Source organism: Giraffa tippelskirchi, chromosome 3 (assembly GCF_054371585.1).
Source record: "Giraffa tippelskirchi isolate mGirTip1 chromosome 3, T2T-mGirTip1v1.2.pri, whole genome shotgun sequence".
NCBI classification, from domain to species: Eukaryota; Metazoa; Chordata; class Mammalia; order Artiodactyla; family Giraffidae; genus Giraffa; species Giraffa tippelskirchi.
The window spans coordinates 127,924,420-127,942,908 of NC_137277.1; the positions used below are offsets into that span (position 1 = coordinate 127,924,420).

At 35.0% G+C, this 18,489-nt stretch overlaps 1 protein-coding gene across 2 annotated transcripts in view; it reads left to right on the top strand.

Annotated features, from left to right (window-relative positions):
• The window catches only part of DPP10 (dipeptidyl peptidase like 10), a 747,248-nt gene extending 729,663 nt beyond the window's left edge, over positions 1–17,585 (top strand). For both annotated transcript variants that reach the window (XM_081579273.1, XM_081579274.1), the window contains 5 exons: positions 11,772–11,871; positions 12,125–12,183; positions 12,292–12,364; positions 15,000–15,073; positions 16,944–17,585. In XM_081579273.1, coding sequence (XP_081435399.1) covers positions 11,772–11,871; positions 12,125–12,183; positions 12,292–12,364; positions 15,000–15,073; positions 16,944–17,078 — 441 coding nt within the window. In that variant the 3' untranslated portion in view covers positions 17,079–17,585. The remainder of the gene's footprint in view (positions 1–11,771; positions 11,872–12,124; positions 12,184–12,291; positions 12,365–14,999; positions 15,074–16,943) is intronic.
• The last annotated feature ends 904 nt before the right edge of the window (positions 17,586–18,489 follow it).

Genomic DNA, 18,489 nt, shown 5'->3' on the forward strand with positions numbered 1-18,489 from the left:
CCATTCCCTCCTCCAATGGATCATGTTTTGTCAGAACTCTCCACTATGACCTGTGTGTCTTGGGTAGCCCTACATGGCATGGCTCATAGCTTCACTGAGATATGCAAACCCCTTCACCATGACAAGACAGTGATCCACAAAGGAGCATATGTAACATACAGCAGTATTAACTACATTTATCATGTGGTATATTATATATACCTGGTACTTATTTATCCTATAACTAGAAGTTTGTACCTTTTGACTGCCTTAGTCCAATTCCCCTACCTACCTTTACAATACTACCTTACTTCCCATTTAGTGTCTGTTACACAACATAGTGATTTGATATTTCTTGGTGTTGCTGAGCCAGACTAAGTCATGTCCGACTCTTTGTGACCCCATGGACTGTAGCCTGCTAGGCTCCTTTGATAAAGGGATTTCCCAGGCAAGAAATACTGGAGTGGGTTGTCATTTCCTTTTCTAGGGGATCTTCCTGACTCAGGGATCAAACCTGCATCTGTTGCTTGGCAGGCAGGTTCTTTACCTCTGAGCCACCCGGGAAACCCTACTAAATCAGAGGAAGCATATTATAATTACAAACCTGTTCTTTCCGTTTTTTTCATCTTTTAAATTGAAATATAATTGACATACTAAAAATCACTGTTTATAATAATATTGTATCTAGAAATGAGATAGTAGAAGTTCTTCCATCTTGTTCTTTTTCAGGGTTCTTTTATCTCATCTAGACATTATATTTCTTTATAAATTTTAGAATCACCTTTTGTAATCTTTTTTTTTTTTTTTTACTACATCACACAGCATGTGGGATCTTAATTCAAGGACCAGGGATTGATCTCATGCTCCCTGCATTGGAAGCACTGAGTCTTAAACAATGGACCATCAAAAATAGACCACGGGGATTTTCTTGGGAATTCTACTGAATCTTTGGATCACTTAGGAAGAACTGATATCTAAGAAATATTGCCAGTTTCACTTTTTTTTTTAAGATATGTTTTCTTTGGAGTTTTATAGTTTCTACAGTATGTGTATAGTTATGAGTATCATTTTATTCTTCATGTTTGGGATTTGATGGGTTCTTTGAATATGTTTCATTGTCTTCCATCAAGTCCATCAAAACTGGGATTTTATACTTGGAATTCTTTAAGGCTTATATTGCATTTGTATTTTTGTGTTTGTTTTGTTTTAATTATACTTACATGATACGTTGGGTCAGCAAACACTAATGTGGACTTATGGCTCAAATTTTCAGTCAAAATTAATTTTTTTCATTGATTCAGTACAAGTTCATGACAAGAATAAAAACAAAATTATTTTCACCAATCATTTTATGCAGCATAATTATCTCTTGTCATCTTTAAGGGTAAAGCTTTGTACAGTCTCCCTGTAGTTTGGAATCTATGCATTTTGTCTACATCATGCATTGAGTCATCATAGCAGAAGGCCAAAATCACTTGCATTTGCAAAACAAATAAAGAAACAAGTAAACAAAATTGACTTTCTGCTTATTTACCTCTCAAGTTTACAGTTTTCAGCAATATCTGGCCTTTGTGAATTCATAACCTTTGTGCCAGCTCAATGTTATATTCAAAATTACTTTTAGTTGTTTTAGTTCTTTATTTTTTTTTTAATTACCACTTTTTATTTATTTATTTTTTGTTTAGTTTTGGTTTTGTTTTCAGTTGAGTCTATTAAGATGTCAGTTTTACCAAATGCTAGAAATGGTATTGCCACACTTAATGTTTTTACCATCAATGAGGGTAAAGCATTGTTTCCTTCTAAGATTATAGGCTGAGTTAGAATTTATTGTGAAAAGTGTTATGATTCAAGTGAGATGTTCCAGAGGGCCAGGAATTTTAATTTCAATAAACAATCTTTAAGCAACTTATTTCCTTTAGCTGTATCACTATTTGATTGAGTTTCCAGGTTTTTCTTCCCTTTGGTCTAAAGTTCATTCTGTTTTTTATGGTCTATGTATGTATATATCTATATCTACATCTACATCACCTTGCTAAATGATTTCATTCATTATAATTGACTGAAATTTGCTTAGAAGTTTTCAGGTACATTTCACTGTTGGTCTCCATAAAGCTGAAATAGTGAACTCTAAGAAATTGGTCAATATTTTTTATTTTATGTGTAATTTGTTCAGTTTAGTCTTTCAGAATTTGGAAAGCAATACTATTCTTTCTAACCTTGTAAGCTGATTAAGGAATATAGAATTTTTAATATTTCTAAAAATGTGTTTTGTGTCAAATAATATATATTTTTAGACAATATCCCTACCTGTATTCTATTAATGGAAATAATAAGCCTGTAAATGCCAGAAAAGCACTGATTAAATAAATGCATTCTCTTCTAAAACTATCACATGGATACTAGAGAAAAACTTCAGCCAACATAGAAGATAATGCTTGACTTTTTATATCCAATTTCATTTTAATATTGCACACATATTCTATAGATAAACAAAATTAACTAAAAAGTTTTAACTATTACCTAACATAGATTTTAAGCTTATTCCAAGAGTTATTTATTGTTCCAAATTAATTTTCTTCAATATAGTTACGCCAAAATTCTTACTGGTTATAAGTATTTCTTCCACATTTTTACTTCACTGCTTTTGTTCATACCTTTTAATTTATTTCTAATAACAGCCTCAAGTCTGTACATGGGTTTTATAATTCTACTTCTTATTAAGTCTCATTCAGAAGTTCTTTCCTCCATTAATTATTTACTAAATCTCTCCCACTGGAAATCATCATTCCCTCCCGTGTATTGAAAGAACACTTTGTCAGTGGTTTCTCATATTCATTATACCATTGTGTAGCACATTATATTTATTTGTATTCTTATTTCATTTATGTGAGACTGTAAGCCTTGTCAAGGTATTTATGTTTTATTTGATTTTCAGTTGCAAAAACATTTGAATTGAACTCATTTCATGTTCTTTCTCTCCTCTGGGGTTTTCTCTTTCCTGCTAGATAGCCAACCCTTATCCTTTAGGGGAATGCACTGTGCTTCTTGGCTTTAGTGTTTTCATCAAATTTGGAGAATGTCTAGTTATCATTACTTCAATTTTTATTTTTTTTTTGCTGTTCCATTTCTCCAAAGTTTTCAAATAGGTAGGTAATCAGGCCAGTTGAATATTTCCCTAAGCTTACCAAAATATTAATTTTTGATATTTTAATATTTAAAAAAAATATTTGTCTCTGTGTGCTTAATTTTTCGATATGTTATGCTGCTGTCCATCAGCTATACTCTTGCAGGCAGGAAGCTGTAGCAATCCCAGGACTGACTCATTTTCTATCTTTCAGTGATCACTGTCCTTTCTTTTTTTTTTTTTTCAAATAAATTTATTTATTTTAGTTGGGGGCTAATTACTTTACAATATTGTAGTAGTTTTTGCCATATGTTGACATGAATCAGCCATGGGTTTACATGTGTTCCCCTTCCTGGACCCCCCTCCCACCTCCCTCCCCATCCCATCCCTCTGGGCCATCCCATTGCCCCAGCCCTGAGCATTTGTCTCATGCATCACTGTCCTTTCTTACCCCGTGTCCAATGTCTCAGTTAATTCTATTTCGTATATTTTGCTTATATTTTTAGTAGTTTCACATGGAAGGGTAAATATCATTTCTGTTATTCCATTTTTGTGGAATTTGAAATTCCTACGTAAAATTAACTTGTATGTTCATGAATCATTTTACAATGTTATTTTTGAATTGTCAATTTATATGCATATATGTGCTTAGTTTATATTGATCTCTCTTATATGTGAACATATATATATATATAAATATATTTGTTTTCTTATTGCAATTTTGAGATTTTGGTGTATTAAAGATATCAATCTTTCACATCCTTTTGAAATATCCCCTTAACTTGTTGATTGACTGTGTTGTTTATGATCGTTCAAAAACCTGAAGTGCTAAAACTTTTTATCTTTTGGAAAAACCTTTGAAGTCCTTTCTCTGGTGATTTCTTCCAATGATTTTCCTCCTTAGATGTCTCATTCCTATCAAAATAAGCATTTATTAGATTTATCTCTTTATGTATCTGTTTGAGTAGGCCAGAGAGAGGTACATAACACTTATGTGCTGCGGATTAATTTTCAGTTCAGTTCAGTTCAGTTCAGTTGCTCAGTTGTGTCCAACTCTTTGTGACCCCATGAACCGCAGCACGCCAGGCCTCCATGTCCATCAACAACTCCCGGAGTCCACCCAAACCCATTGTCATCGAGTCGGTGATGCCATCCAGCCATCTCATCCTCTGTCGTCCCTTTCTCCTCCTGCCCTCAATTTTCCCAGCATCAGGGTCTTTTCCAGTGAGTCAGCTCCTCACAACAGGTGGCCAAAGTATTGGAATTTCAGCTTCAACATCAGTCCTTCCAATAAACACCCGGACTGATCTCCTTTAGGATGAACTGGTTGGATCTCTTTGCATTCCAAGGGACCCTCAAGAGTCTTCTCCAACACCACAGTTCAAAACCATAAATTCTTCGGCGCTCAGCTTTCTTTATAGTCCAACACTCACATCCATACATGACCACTGGAAAAACCATAGCCTTGACGAGACGGACCTTTGTTGGCAAAGTAATGTCTCTGCTTTTTAATACGCTGTCTAGGTTGGTCATAACTTTTCTTCCAAGGAGTAAGCATCTTTTAATTTCACGGCTGCAGTCACCATCTGCGGTGATTTTGGAGCCCAGAAAAATAAAGTCAGCCACTATTTCCACTGTTTCCCCATCTATCTGCCATGGAGTGATGGGACCAGATGCCATGATCTTAGTTTTCTGAATGTTGAGCTTTAAGCCAATTTTTTCACTCTCCTCTTTCACTTTCATCAAGAGGCTCTTTAGTTCTTCTTTACTTTCTGCCATAAGGCTGGTGTCATCTGCATATCTGAGGTTATTGATATTTCTCCCGGCAATCTTGATTTCAGCTTGTGCTTCCTCCAGCCCAGCGTTTCTCATGATGTACTCTGCATATAAGTTAAATAAGCAGGGTGGCAATATACAGCCTTGCCGTACTTCTTTTCCTATTTGGAACCAGTCTGTTGTTCCATGTCCACTTCTAACTGTTGCTTCCTGACCTGCATACAGGTTTCTCAAGAGGCAGGTCAGGTGGTCTGGTATTCCCATCTCTTTCAGAATTTTCCACATTTTATTGTGATCCACAGAGTCAAAGGCTTTGGCATAGTCAATAAAGCAGAAATAGATGTTTTTCTGGTACTCTTTTGCTTTTTCGATGATCCATCGGATGTTGGCAATTTGATCTCTGGTTCCTCTGCCTTTTCTAAAACCAGCTTGAACATCTGGAAGTTCATGGTTCACGTATTGCTGAAGCCTGGCTTGGAGAATTTTGAGCATTACTTTACTAGTTTCACTAGCTCTACTGATTGACTAAATCATTCTTAACACCTTGATTATGATGCCAACTAAACATTAAGTTCTCAGATATGGTTAGATTTGTTTCTGCTATAATCTGCCTATCTGTTCTTAGGCTTATCTTATAGATTTTTAATTATGAAAAGTGAAAGTCGCTCAGTAATGTCTGACTCTTTGTGAACCCATGGACTAGACAGTCCATGGAATTCTCCAGGCCAGAATATTGGAGAGGGTAGCCATTCCCTTCTCCAGGGGATCTTTCAAATCCAGGGATCAAAGCCAGGTCGCCCGCATTGTAGGCGGATTCTTTACCAGCTGAGCCACCAGGGAAGTTGCTCTGCTGCTGCTGCTGCTGCTGTCGCTTCAGTCGTGTCCAACTCTGTGTGACCCCATAGAGGGCAGCCCACCAGGCTCCGCCGTCCTTGGGATTCTCCAGGCAAGAACACTGGAGTGGGTTGCCATTTCCTTCTCCAATGCATGAAAGTGAAAAGTGAAAGTGAAGTCACTCAGTCATGTCAGACTCTTCGCGACCCCATGGACTGCTGCCTATCAGGCTCCTCCATCCATAGGATTTTCCAGGCAGTTGCTCAGTTGCCTCCAATTCTTTGTGATGCCATGGACTGCAGACCCCCAGACTCCTCTGTCCTTGGAATTCTCCAGGCAAGAATTCTAGAATGGGTTGCCATGTCTTTCTCCAAGAAATCTTCCCAACCAGGGATCGAACCTGGGTCTCCTGCATTGTAGGTGGATTCTTTACCATCTGAGCCACCAGGGAAGCCTTGGTGGGTATAGTATGCTTAATAATAATTCATTTTTAATATTTTAAAATATTTCCCACTCTTTGTTCTTTTCTTTCAGGATACCTTTGACCTACTGCTCCTATTTTCTCCACTTTCTCCAATTCTCCCAAAACATTTGGCTATATTCTTTTAACTAAAATTTTATTTAAACAATATTTAATTTGAGAATAATTAACATTTTCAAAGGATGCTGCTTTGACTGAATCACATAGTACATCTCTTTTATTGAATCCTTTTTGTATTTTTCAATAGAATTTTTAGTTTTCTTTATGGGTGTCAATATCTTTCCTGCTTTGTTTATTTCTATGTATTGTTTATTAGTAGTACATTTTAATTTTTATCATGAATAGTATGTTTTTATCAGTGTTATTTTCTAACTTGTTTGTTAGATAAATGGAAAGCTTATACTATTAGCATATTTAGCCATTAACTGACCATCTGTTACTCAATAATTATTCAAATGACATGATTAAAGACATTGAACCATTTTAGTTTGAATAATTATCCTTATGACCTAATCAAGTTCATAAAATACAATATAATAATATTAATGTTCTTTGTACCAAGTAATTATATTTAAGTATTAAAAGTAAAAAAAAAAACTGCTGAAAGAAATTTTTCTGACATTTTTTTAAGATTGATGACACAAATTAAAAATAAGTGGCAAAATTTAATACCCTATAAGCATCATACTGAGAACTTGTATTGCTGTGGTTACCAGGCCAGCATTAATAGGATTAAAATTAATTCATTCAACAAACATTTACCGAGTATATGCTATGTGCCTAGCACTTTTCAGTTACTGGACATATAGCAGTCACCAACACAAGCCAAAAACAAAAATAAAGTCTATCATTTTAAAAATTGTTAATGCAATAAGGAGAGATAAATGAAAAACAAATAAATGAAAAATAATTAGGAAAAGTATATAAAATGTCAGATAATGATATTGCAGTTCAGAAAAGTGAAGCAGAGAGACAGGAGATCAAGATTAAAGATGAGTTAGCAATTTTCAATCATGAGACAAGAACTATTTCACTAGGAGATATTGATTGGTCTAAAATAGGGAAATTTGAGGAGACAAGAGACATAAATATCTGGGGAAGGTAAAAGAAGTTTAAAAATGCAATGAGTGTGGAAGTTTTTCTAAGCAACCTATGGACGTAATTGCTTATTATTTATAGTCTTATTAATAATAGTCTCAATTGGGGTAAGAGTTTGTAAGGAATGTTTGTAAGGGTAAGGTATCTAAGTTCCTGATAGATATGAGTTGCTTTGAAAATTAAAGCACCATTCCATATCTAACTAGAACTTAGATTCCTAGCATCGTGTGGAATATTATTTTTCCAAGAACTTTTTCATGATCTATTCTTTATTATTATTATTATATATTTTATTATTTTAATTAGAGGATAATTACTTTACAATATGGTGACTTTCCACACATCGAATCAGTATTAGGTGTACATATGTGCCCTCCCTCTTGAACTTCCTCCCACCTCCTCCCCATCCCACCCTTCCAGGTTGTCACAGCGCACTGGCCTTGGGTTCCCTGCATCATACATGGGCTCCCACTGGCTATCTGTTTTACATATGGTGATGTGGTAGGAATGCAAATTGATATAGCCCCTACGGAGAACAGTATGGAGATTCCGTAAATAAACTAAGATAAAGCTACTATGATCTGTTCTTATATTCAGTAAATAAATATGAAACGGTAGAGAAGAAGGTAAGCAATTAAAATTTATTTTAATCCTACCAGTATTGATTTTCTTTTAAAAATGGAATTTATTAATTGAAATAAATCAGATTAAAGCAGTATTTTGAATTAGATTTTTAAATGCTATAGCGAGAATTTTATTCAAAAACTTTCACTATTGTTAAGTTTTCAATTTACTTTCATTGATCCCAAATGCCAGGTATTTTTTTTAAAAGAAGTCAAACACAATGTTTTATGCAGCAGCAGTGATTTACAACAGTACTTTCACTTAGAATCACATGGAGAACTCCACAGCCCATTCTACACATACTGATTCAATTGATTTTGAAGGCATTGGTATATATATATATATATATATATATATATTCTTTTTTTTTTTTTAAGTTCCACTAGTCTAGGAAATTCTGGCTGAAGTTAGATATTCTGGTGGGAATCCTTATTACATTATTACACAATAAGAACTTTCTATTCAAAACATAGACCAGCAACATAAAGATCTTCTGGGAGCTTGTTAAAAATGCAAAATCTTGGGCCTTATCCCAAATCTACTGGTTTAGAATATGAATTTTAAAAGACTCTCAAATAGAACTCAAAAAGAACTTTCAGGTGTTTTTCTGAGATCTGCCCCTCCTGTGAAAGATACCTTTCTTACTTCCTGGAGTTAATCAGACTCCGAGAATCATGTGAAACTGAGATAAAAAACATAATACAATCTATTAATTTATATTATTTAAATATGATATACAATTATTCTCAGAATAGTTATATTCAGTTATTCTCTCAAACTAGTCAAGTTATATAAATAACAGAATCAGAATCAGAAATCAGAATCAGAATCAGAAATCATGGTAGTTGTGGAATTAGAACCAGAAAAGTTACCAGCTAAGATGCATTTTTCACTATGAGAATACTGTTGCTGCTTAGGAAATATTTGAAACCTCTTGTCTGCAACACCATGGTCTCAATCTTCATGATAGTGAACTAGAAACTAGATAATATGCTTGAAAAGTTCCTTATAGGGAGAGAATTTTCAGCCTCTCAACACTTTTGCTCTATAATTGCTATTTATTTATATGCTTTGCATGACTCATGCACTTCTTCATACTTCTGAAGAGGAGCAGAATATGCCGTCCCAGAATATGTCTCTTTGGTATAAACATTTTTTTGAGCTGATTATTTTAAGAAACAACATAAACAGGAGAAGCTTTAAAAACAGAGTAGAAGTTATCCTTTTGCAAGGGACATTTACATTTATAAAGAAAATCTCTGTTTATGTCTCCCTCTCTTTACCAGGAAGGGAATTTTGTCGTTGTTTTTCAGGCCCTAAGACATGTCTGACTTTATGCCACCCCATACATTGCAGCACGCCGTACTCCCCTGTCCTTCACTATTTCCCAAAGTTTGCTCAAGCTCATATCCATTGAATCAGTGATGCCATCCAACCATCTCATTCTCTGTTGTCCCTTTTTCCTTCTACCTTCAATCTTTCCCAGCAACAGGGTCTTTTCCAATGAGTTGGCTCTTAGCATCAGGTAGCCAAAGTACTGCAGTTTCAGCATCAGTCCTTCCAGTAAATATTCAGGGTTGATTTTCTTTAGGATTGACAGGTTTGATCTCCTTGCTGTCCAAGGGACTCTCAAGAGTCTTCTCCAGCACCACAGTTTGAAAGCATCAGTTCTTTGGTGCTCAGCCTTTTTTACTCTCCAGCTCTCACATCCATTCATGACTACATGAAAAAATATAGCTTTGACTATACAGACCTTTGTCAGCTAAGTAATATCTCCGCTTTTTAATATGCCGTAGTATTGTTTTTGACTACTCCTCCCTTTTCTCTGCATCCCCTCCCTTCCCTGATTAGTAATTGTTTGAACCTACAGTTTGGAACTCAGGGAAGGCCATGGATGGTGGAATCTTATCTACTCCCTACAAACAAGAAAAAGGGGACAGATAGTCTTCTGTGCCCAAGAGCCCCTCAGACCTGCTCAGTTTCAACAGGAAAAGGGTAGAGGGGATATAGGTATGTTAAGAGAGAGTGAATTATTTTTGGGCTTCCCTGATGGCTCAGATGGTAAAGACTCTGCCTGCATTGCAGGAGACCCAGGTTTAATCCCTGGGTGGGGCAAATCCCCTGGAGAAGGAAATGGCAACCCACTCTAGTATTCTTGCCTAGGAAATCCTCTGGACAGAGGAGCCTGGCAGGCTACAGTCCCTGGGGTTGCAAAGAGTTGGACACAATTGAGTGACTAATGATTTCACTTTCTTTTCAAGTTACTGTTAGGAAACAGATGGGGCCTTAGAAGAATAGATGGGAGGCAAGGCTTGTGACATTCTGGACGTGGTGTCAATTTCTAGTCTCCTTTCCTGTGACAAGAATCAAGCTTCCCTCATTGATGAAACTTCCAGGGAGGGGCCCTTGAATAATTGATTTACTTTTGGACGATCTGCCTTTAGGCAGATAAAGGCATTCAGAGAAAGAGAAAACCTCTCTCTGCATTTGCTGTTTTTGCAAGTGCTTACAGCTCAAAATAATCAATATGCCAAGTGGCATACTTTTGGGTGGTATATTCTGCTACTTTTCACATATATTCTCTCAAACACTATAGTTATGTCTGATTGCATTTTGGACTTTCCAGTACCCATTTTTAAATGATGCTTTAGATAAGCATAAATGACATTATTTATTTCTCATCTCAAGAGTTATAGAGAAAATAACAGTTTCCTATAGCACCAAAACACACTAGAATCATCTGCAAATCTTTCACAAGTAGAGCTTATCATGAACAAGTTGCATTAGAATGTCTGGAATAAGACTTGAATATTAATATTTTATTAATAATACCTATCAGGATATTCCAATGTCTGGCAAAATGAAACACAACACCAAGAGCACAGCAAAAATTAATGCACTGACAAATTAGTAGGTCATCCCCTAACCCAGCATTACTATAGTTGTTAAAATCTCCTCTTGAATTTTTCTAGTCAGAAAAATGGTCTTCAAAAGAAAACTAGACACCTTCATTTATATATATTTTAAATGTATAATTAGATTTGTTCAAAAGCATTTCAAGGTGGATATTTAAAAATTGAATTTAAAAATAATCCAACACATCTAACTAGCAAAAGTATTTATCATATATGAGTTCTTTCAAATGTTTAGTTTTGTGGATTGAAAACAGAATCTATACTTGCGATGATACATATTAAATATTTACTTCTTCTTTCTTAATTCTTAATAATCATAATTTTAAATGTTTTATTAAATGAATATGCTGTTTTATTAAATATATATGTCTAAAATGATATATGATTTAGTCACTGGGCTTCTCAGTTGGCACTAATGGTAAAGAACCTGCCTGCCAATGCAGGAGACATAAGAGATGGGGGTTTAACCCCTGGGTCTTAAAGATTTCTGGAGGATGGCATGGAAATCCATTCCAGTATTCTTGCCTGGAGAATCCCATGGACAGAGGAGCCTCGCGGGCTATAGTCCATAGTCACAAAGAGTCAGACATGACTGAAGCAACTTAGCATGCATGCACATATTACCCTGATTTCAAATTATTTGGAGCTATTCCCAGATATCAGATCAAAGAGCAAATATTTGATACTTGTTGATAAATAAATTTTATATTTTACCTAAAGTTATCGAAATAACATTATATAAAAATTTAAATAACTTTTCAAAATTTTCATCTGTACATAACAATGTTTTGTGTATTCTTTGCTCAAATCTGGAGCATTATGAGACATTCTGATATGTATGTTAAGTAACAGTGACCAAAAGATAAAACATTAAAAGGTTTCCAGGAATAATCAATAATTTTACATATATATAAACATTTTTTTTTTTTTTTTTGGCCAGGGCTATGGTGGCTATATTGCATCCATGATCTTAAAATCAGATGAAAAACTTTTTAAATGTGGATCAGTGATTGCACCCATTATAGACTTGAAGTTGTATGGTGAGTACTTCTTACAGACTGACCTAAAATAATGTATTGATTTATAGAATCAAAAGTCCTCATGTAGAGATGCTCAATCGAGGTCATTGACCATGTGCTATCAGAGATGTTTTCAGCAGTTTATCACCTCTCTGATTCAATCAGTTTTACTGGTGCATGACAATTAAATGTGAAAGGTAGAAACTAAATAATGAAATGTGCTAGTCAAATGGTTTTTAGTGTATCCTTAAATTTCTGTTTTCTTGGATCACAGCCTCAGCTTTCTCTGAAAGATATCTTGGTATGCCATCAAAAGACGAAAGCACATACCAGGTAACTAACTTAAAAACAATGAATAAAGAACAGTATTTTCATTCTAAAAACTCTGAATGCAAATACAGGTTAATCTCTATATACAGATTTTTGTGTTTTTATTTATAGGCATCTAGTGTGCTACATAATATTCATGGCTTAAAAGAAGAAAATATATTAATAATCCATGGGACTGCTGACAGTAAGTAGCTACTTAGTATCATTTGCTGCTACTGATTGATGGAGTCTGACCTTGAACAAAGGGGTACCTCTAAGGATTTGCTTACAGGAGGTGCTATAACCTTCTAGAGAGGAGAGCAGAAGAGAATGGCACAAACAATCGGATACTTGGTAGGAAGTGGGCAGAAGGACATCAGGACTAAGGGTGGAGGAGGCAATGGGACTTGATGGCAGCCCTGTCCAGTAAAACTCTGTGATGATGGAAATATCTGTGCAGCTGAACACAGAAACCACTGGCCATGTGTGCTTGACATGTTTAGTATGGCTGAGGAACTGAATTTTTAAATTTTATTTAATTGTAATTAACTTAAATATAAATAACCATGTGTGATTAGTCACTACTAGGACCATGTTGTTCAGCATACCGCAAATGGACTCTAACCTGAAAAACAACAACATAGCAAAAGGTGCCAGCACTGAGATGAAATTCTGATGAGATTCTCACTTAAGTTAAAACAAACACCAAAAAAAGCACTTTTATATCATCTCCTTTGTTATTATTTTATACATTGGAGATGAATGTGATTGATATTAGTAGTAATAAATATCATTTTATATTCACCTGAAGTGTTTGTGACTCAAAGAAATTATGTCTTTTTTCTCATTATTTTATGTGAAATTTTACAACAGAAGGCTGAGTATTTATAGCTCCACTCACAGATGAGAAAAATCAATTTCAAGGAGGAAACTGATTTATCCAAGGCTACCTGGGACGTGAACAAAGAGAAGCAAAGCCTTGAAGCAATATTTCCTAAATCTTAAACTTGTTTTTGTCAGTCCACCCTGCCTTGCCTCAGTATTTTTATCACATTTTACACAGAATATTACTAACAAGGTCTTACAGTGAAGATAACACTAGCCCTCAAACTTAATTTTTAAGTATGTCAGGTCATAGTTAAAATAGTTAAATTAGAGCTCATATCAATACTGATATACAATATGTATGTATTATGTATATAGTATATATGTGGATAAATAGGTAAATGAGGGAGAAGAGACAAATCTCCCTTAGGGAGACTTCCAAACCGTTTTCGCAGGTCCCCCACCTCAATGAGGCAAAGCTTAATCCTCCTCCCTTCCCCCTACTTAGTGATTTGCCTCAAAAGACTACTAACTGATGAGAGCCTGTGGAATAGCCCAGGGAACTGTCAGTGCTCTGTGGTATGCTTCACCTACCTGATAAAATGTAAGCAGATCTTCAACACCAATCACTTCAAAGGAAATGCACCTGTGTGTTTGCACACACACACACACAAATGTACTCACACACACATACACATATTCCATATGGGACTGATAGATTATAGGTAGTCAGTCAATAGTATATAATACTACCATTGTTAGTATTATCTTTCAAAATTATCATCAAATCAGGAAACTCAACCAATTAGACTTTTAATGCCTCTGTTTAGTTTTAAGAAGGGATACACAGCAATTATCAACATGCTTTGCACTAGAAACTAAACAGAAAAAAAAAAAAACTGGAAAATCCTTTTGCACATTTATTTTTAGCTTTATCCATAAAGCTGAATGATGGAGTCTTTTTCAATTTGTTTTCTACAGTAAACAAATTAGGTATATAAAGTATCATTTTACCTCAGTCATTACCCTATTTATTAGCATTTCTGTTGGCTTACATTTATGGAGCAATTTGCACAGTTATTTAGAAATGACATGGTAATTTTCCCATTAAGTACAATAAGAGAATGTTGGAAAAGATTACAAGACTTTTAAAAGATAAAAATGATTATTTGGAGTCTTTTATTGTCTGCTCTGTAGCAGGATCAATCAGCACCATAGCATTAGAGAAATGAAGAAGTTTAAACTATTGGTAAGGCTGCCCTACTTTTACAAAGACAGTTGAAAAATGTTAGCTTAAAAGTTATTTACAGAAATTTGAAGATGCACAGTTTAAGAATGTACAGCCAAGGCAGCCTATGAGCAAAATGCTACACAAAATTATTGAAGTGATTTGTCCATGTCTTCACCGCTAGTTCAGGTCAATGTTGCTGCCCACACTTAGGCTGCTGTGCTGCTTATTTCAGTTTTGTAACTGAGGTTCAGGGAGTAGCAAGTTAGAAGGAAAGAGGAGAAACCAATATGGTCCACATTAAATATTTAGCCCTGAGTAATGAGATGTGCATGCTATTTTCTCAAGATGTGCTTTTCTTCCTAATTTGATATAAAGCAGAAAGCCAGTGTTTGAGATTGACCCTAGGAATCCTCAGAAACGAAGAAGGCTGGTTTGCCGTATTACTATCCAGACAGGCATTCACTCTGCTAAAATTATTATCATGGTATAAAATATGTGAATAATTAGAAATAATAAATGACATTCAGTAAAGTAAATCTAACCACCATTCTGTAGAGTAAGTAGAGACTTAGTAGTAACTCCTGCTTTAATGTATTTTTTTTGTAATGTGAAGCTCGAAGTTTTATTACCATTGTATCGACTTTCCAGGTAAAGCTAAGTATCAGTCTTTTAAATGTGCACTGGAAGTAAAGTAAAATACTTAATTTCTTTGAAAAAATGTTATAAAAACATTCTAATCCTGAAAAATGTATTTCCTTCAATATCATAATTTAATTTCTTGCAGCCAAAGTTCATTTCCAGCATTCAGCAGAATTAATCAAACACCTAATAAAAGCTGGAGTGAACTATACTATGCAGGTAAGCCACTTTTTCAGAAGAATGTGTTTTTCTACCTTAGTTTCTTGTCGTGAGATACAGAACACAGTTTTTGTATGATTCTATCTCCCACCCTTTTATTTGTTCTGTTTTTTTTTCTTACCAAATTGTCTTTACTTCCTTATTACAGTGAGAATGTAGATCATCTTGTTTTACGTGTAATAGCATAAACTCTTTCAAAAATGCTTGTTTCTCAGACATTTATTCATATCACTGATAAGAAATTCTTTTAAAATGATAAAGTTTATTTCTCTTCTGGTCCCTTTGTCTGTTTGTCAGTCTCCATCACTGTTTTCATGAAAGGTAGGGGGCGAAGTGTTTTGAGTAAATATCACAAGAAAAAAAGGAAAAGAGAAAACATCATTTACATTTCTGCATTTAACCATATTTAGTAAATATTTATCAAGGACTTAGTTTACATGGGTCTCTATACTAAATTGGTCAAGAAGACATATTTACACATCAAGGAACTTTCAATTTGATGGATATGAAAGGGAAATAAAGTTACTTTCATTCCTAAGCATTTGGAAGAACTAAAAGTGGTTCAGCATATCAAAAATATAGGCACCACGTTAGAATGATGAAAAATGAAGATGTAGCAATAAACAGATGGAGGGTCATGGCACTGACCATAGACTGTGAGGCTTTACTCAGAGGGAAATGTGGCACTAGCTAAAAACTTTATACCCAGGAATTGATGTGACAATATTTTCACTTATGTTTTAAAAAACTCATTCATGCTGTTTATATTGGAAAGGACACTGTCAAAGTAAAAATTTCATTGTGCAAAATTAAACAAACAAGGACAATTTTACTTGGGACTCCTGCAATAAGGGAGGAAGACTGAACTCAACTTTTTTGAAGCAAAGGGCTGGGGAGTTTTTAAGAGTCCCCATGGAGGGTTTCATTGGTCCTGCTGTTTGGTAACAGGCCAAGGAAAAGTAAAGTAAGTAAAAGTAAGGAAAGGGAAGGAAAAGTAAACATTCTTGTACCTTTATGGTAAGAGATAGTTTTACAACTTGGAAACTGGGAAATGGGGATGCTCTGTCCTTCAGTGTTTACGTTTCAAAGAGATGGTTTCCAGACTTCCCTGGTGGTCCAGTGGTTAAGACTCAGTGCTTCCAATGCAGGTTCCATTCCTGGTCTGGGAACTAAGTTACCACATGCTGTATGGTGCAGTCCCCCTGCCCCCCAAAATAATTAAAAGTAAAAAAAAAAAAAAAAAAGAGAGAGAGAGAGAGAGATGGTTCCCAAGTCCTTGAGAAAGATAGCTCCTGGATTGTAAAACTGGCAAAAATCTGAAAGAAGATTTATATAAATTTCAAAGGGGCAGAGAATGAACTTACAGTTGCCAGTTTTCTACATTAAATACTCTAAAGGGAGGTCAGGGGCCTATAGTCAGGACGAAGCTGTCTAAAATGTGGCTAAGTTGGTATTAATGCCATCTTGTTCAGTGTGAACATAGAAGATTCTAACTTTTTGGACAACAAATCCTAATTTTTTTACTTTATTTATTTATTTTTTGACTTGCAGGATCTCAGTTCCCCAACCAGGGATCGAACTCTAGGCCCCAGGCAGTGAAAGGGCAGAATCCTAACCACTGGGACACCAGGGAATTCCCAACAAATCCTAATTTGCATGCATAAAATTGTATTTTGTCTCAAGTGCCTTATTTTGATCTAATTAAAATAAAAATGAAACACTTAACATGAAAGACTCAGAAGTGAATACCATGAGATTTTGGTTAAATATTGTTTTCCGAAGTTCCCTTGCCATGGAGCTGAAGTAATGAATTCTGAGAGAGAAGGCTTTCTTTGACAACTTTAAATCTCCTTTCCATTCAATATATTAGGTCTACCCAGATGAAGGCCATAATGTATCTGAGAAGAGCAAGTATCATCTCTACAGCACAATTCTCAGATTCTTCAGTGATTGTTTAAAGGAAGAAATACCAGTGTTACCACAGGAACCAGAAGAAGATGAATAAGGACCCTATTTATATAGAGCTGAAAGGGATATTAAGGCTCGATGGAACCTAACCAAGAGACTGTAATATTGTAGATGCTCCAGAATTTCAAGGGCAGCTTAAGGAGATGACACTGAAACAGCACACTCAGACAATGAACTAGAATTTGAATACAGAAGTCCATGTCTACTGTGTTGCCAAGGGTGCAGAACGTGTTTCTTTGTGTAAGAAAAGTCAAAGGGTTGGTTTCCGGGGAGAAATTAGTTTTGCATTAAAGTAGGAGTAGTGCATGTTTTCTTCTGTTATCCCCCTATTTGTTCTGTAATTAATTGCTCTCATTTTAATTTCAGTGGCCACCATCATCTTTGCATATAATGCACAACTTCTCAGTACTACAGTCCCTGATCTTTGATGGCCAAGCTGCAATCTAACACTTTACTGTACCTTTAAAATAAGTGCAATTCCTTCATTGTCTATTATGATGCTTAAGAAAAGAGTCAGTTAATAAAACCAGAGTATTTTATGTAACTTCTGTTTATAAAAAGGCATTTTTAAATGGGTCACAGGTCATGTAGAAATATGGGTTTCAGCACCTTCCAAAGTTCAGCCAGTTATCAGTAGATACAATATCTTTAATTCAACACATGGTTGTACGTCTCACAATATGTATACACATGTGTGCATATGCAGTCAATAAATCTATCTTTACGTGTTATTCATGCTACAAAGGATAAACTTGATGACTTAGAAGAGATGCTTACAGGCTGTAATGGATGCTTTGTTCAATGAGCCAAATATGATGAAATTTCTTTTTCCAATTCAAATTCTAGCTGTTGCTTTCCTATAAATGTTTGGGTTGTGTTTGGTATCGTTTTTAGTGGTTAGTAGTTTTCTAGTTGCAATTTAATTTTTTGAATATGATACCTTGTCACATGTAAATTAGGTACTTAAATATTAAATTATAGTTTCTGATAAAGAAATTTTGTTAACAATACTATACCACTGAGTGCTATTTTGCTCTTTTGGTGGAAAACACTTTTTTAAAACACTTAATCCTTTTTCTTCTCTCAATGAAAAATCAATTCTCATTTTCATTGTAAAAGCAAAGAGCTGGATTATTTCATTTGCGAGTTCTTATTTAGTGTCCCGTGCCTGCCCAATGCATCTGTTACTGTTTAATTTAAATCCTTCTGGTGAGATTTAGACATGAAATACTTTCTATTCATTGGCCAAAAAAAGTTCACAAACAGCAGTGTTTACTATTTAAGGCACAAAATGCATTAATTTCTGTGCTGTGTTGACTTGCAGTAGTGAGTAATTTAGAGTGTAAAATAAACTTGACTGTAATGAAGTCAATTTAAGTCATGAGAATATTAACTTTTCTGACAAAAGTCAAAGAATATCTTCTCATTTCATTGGAGGGATCTTCCAG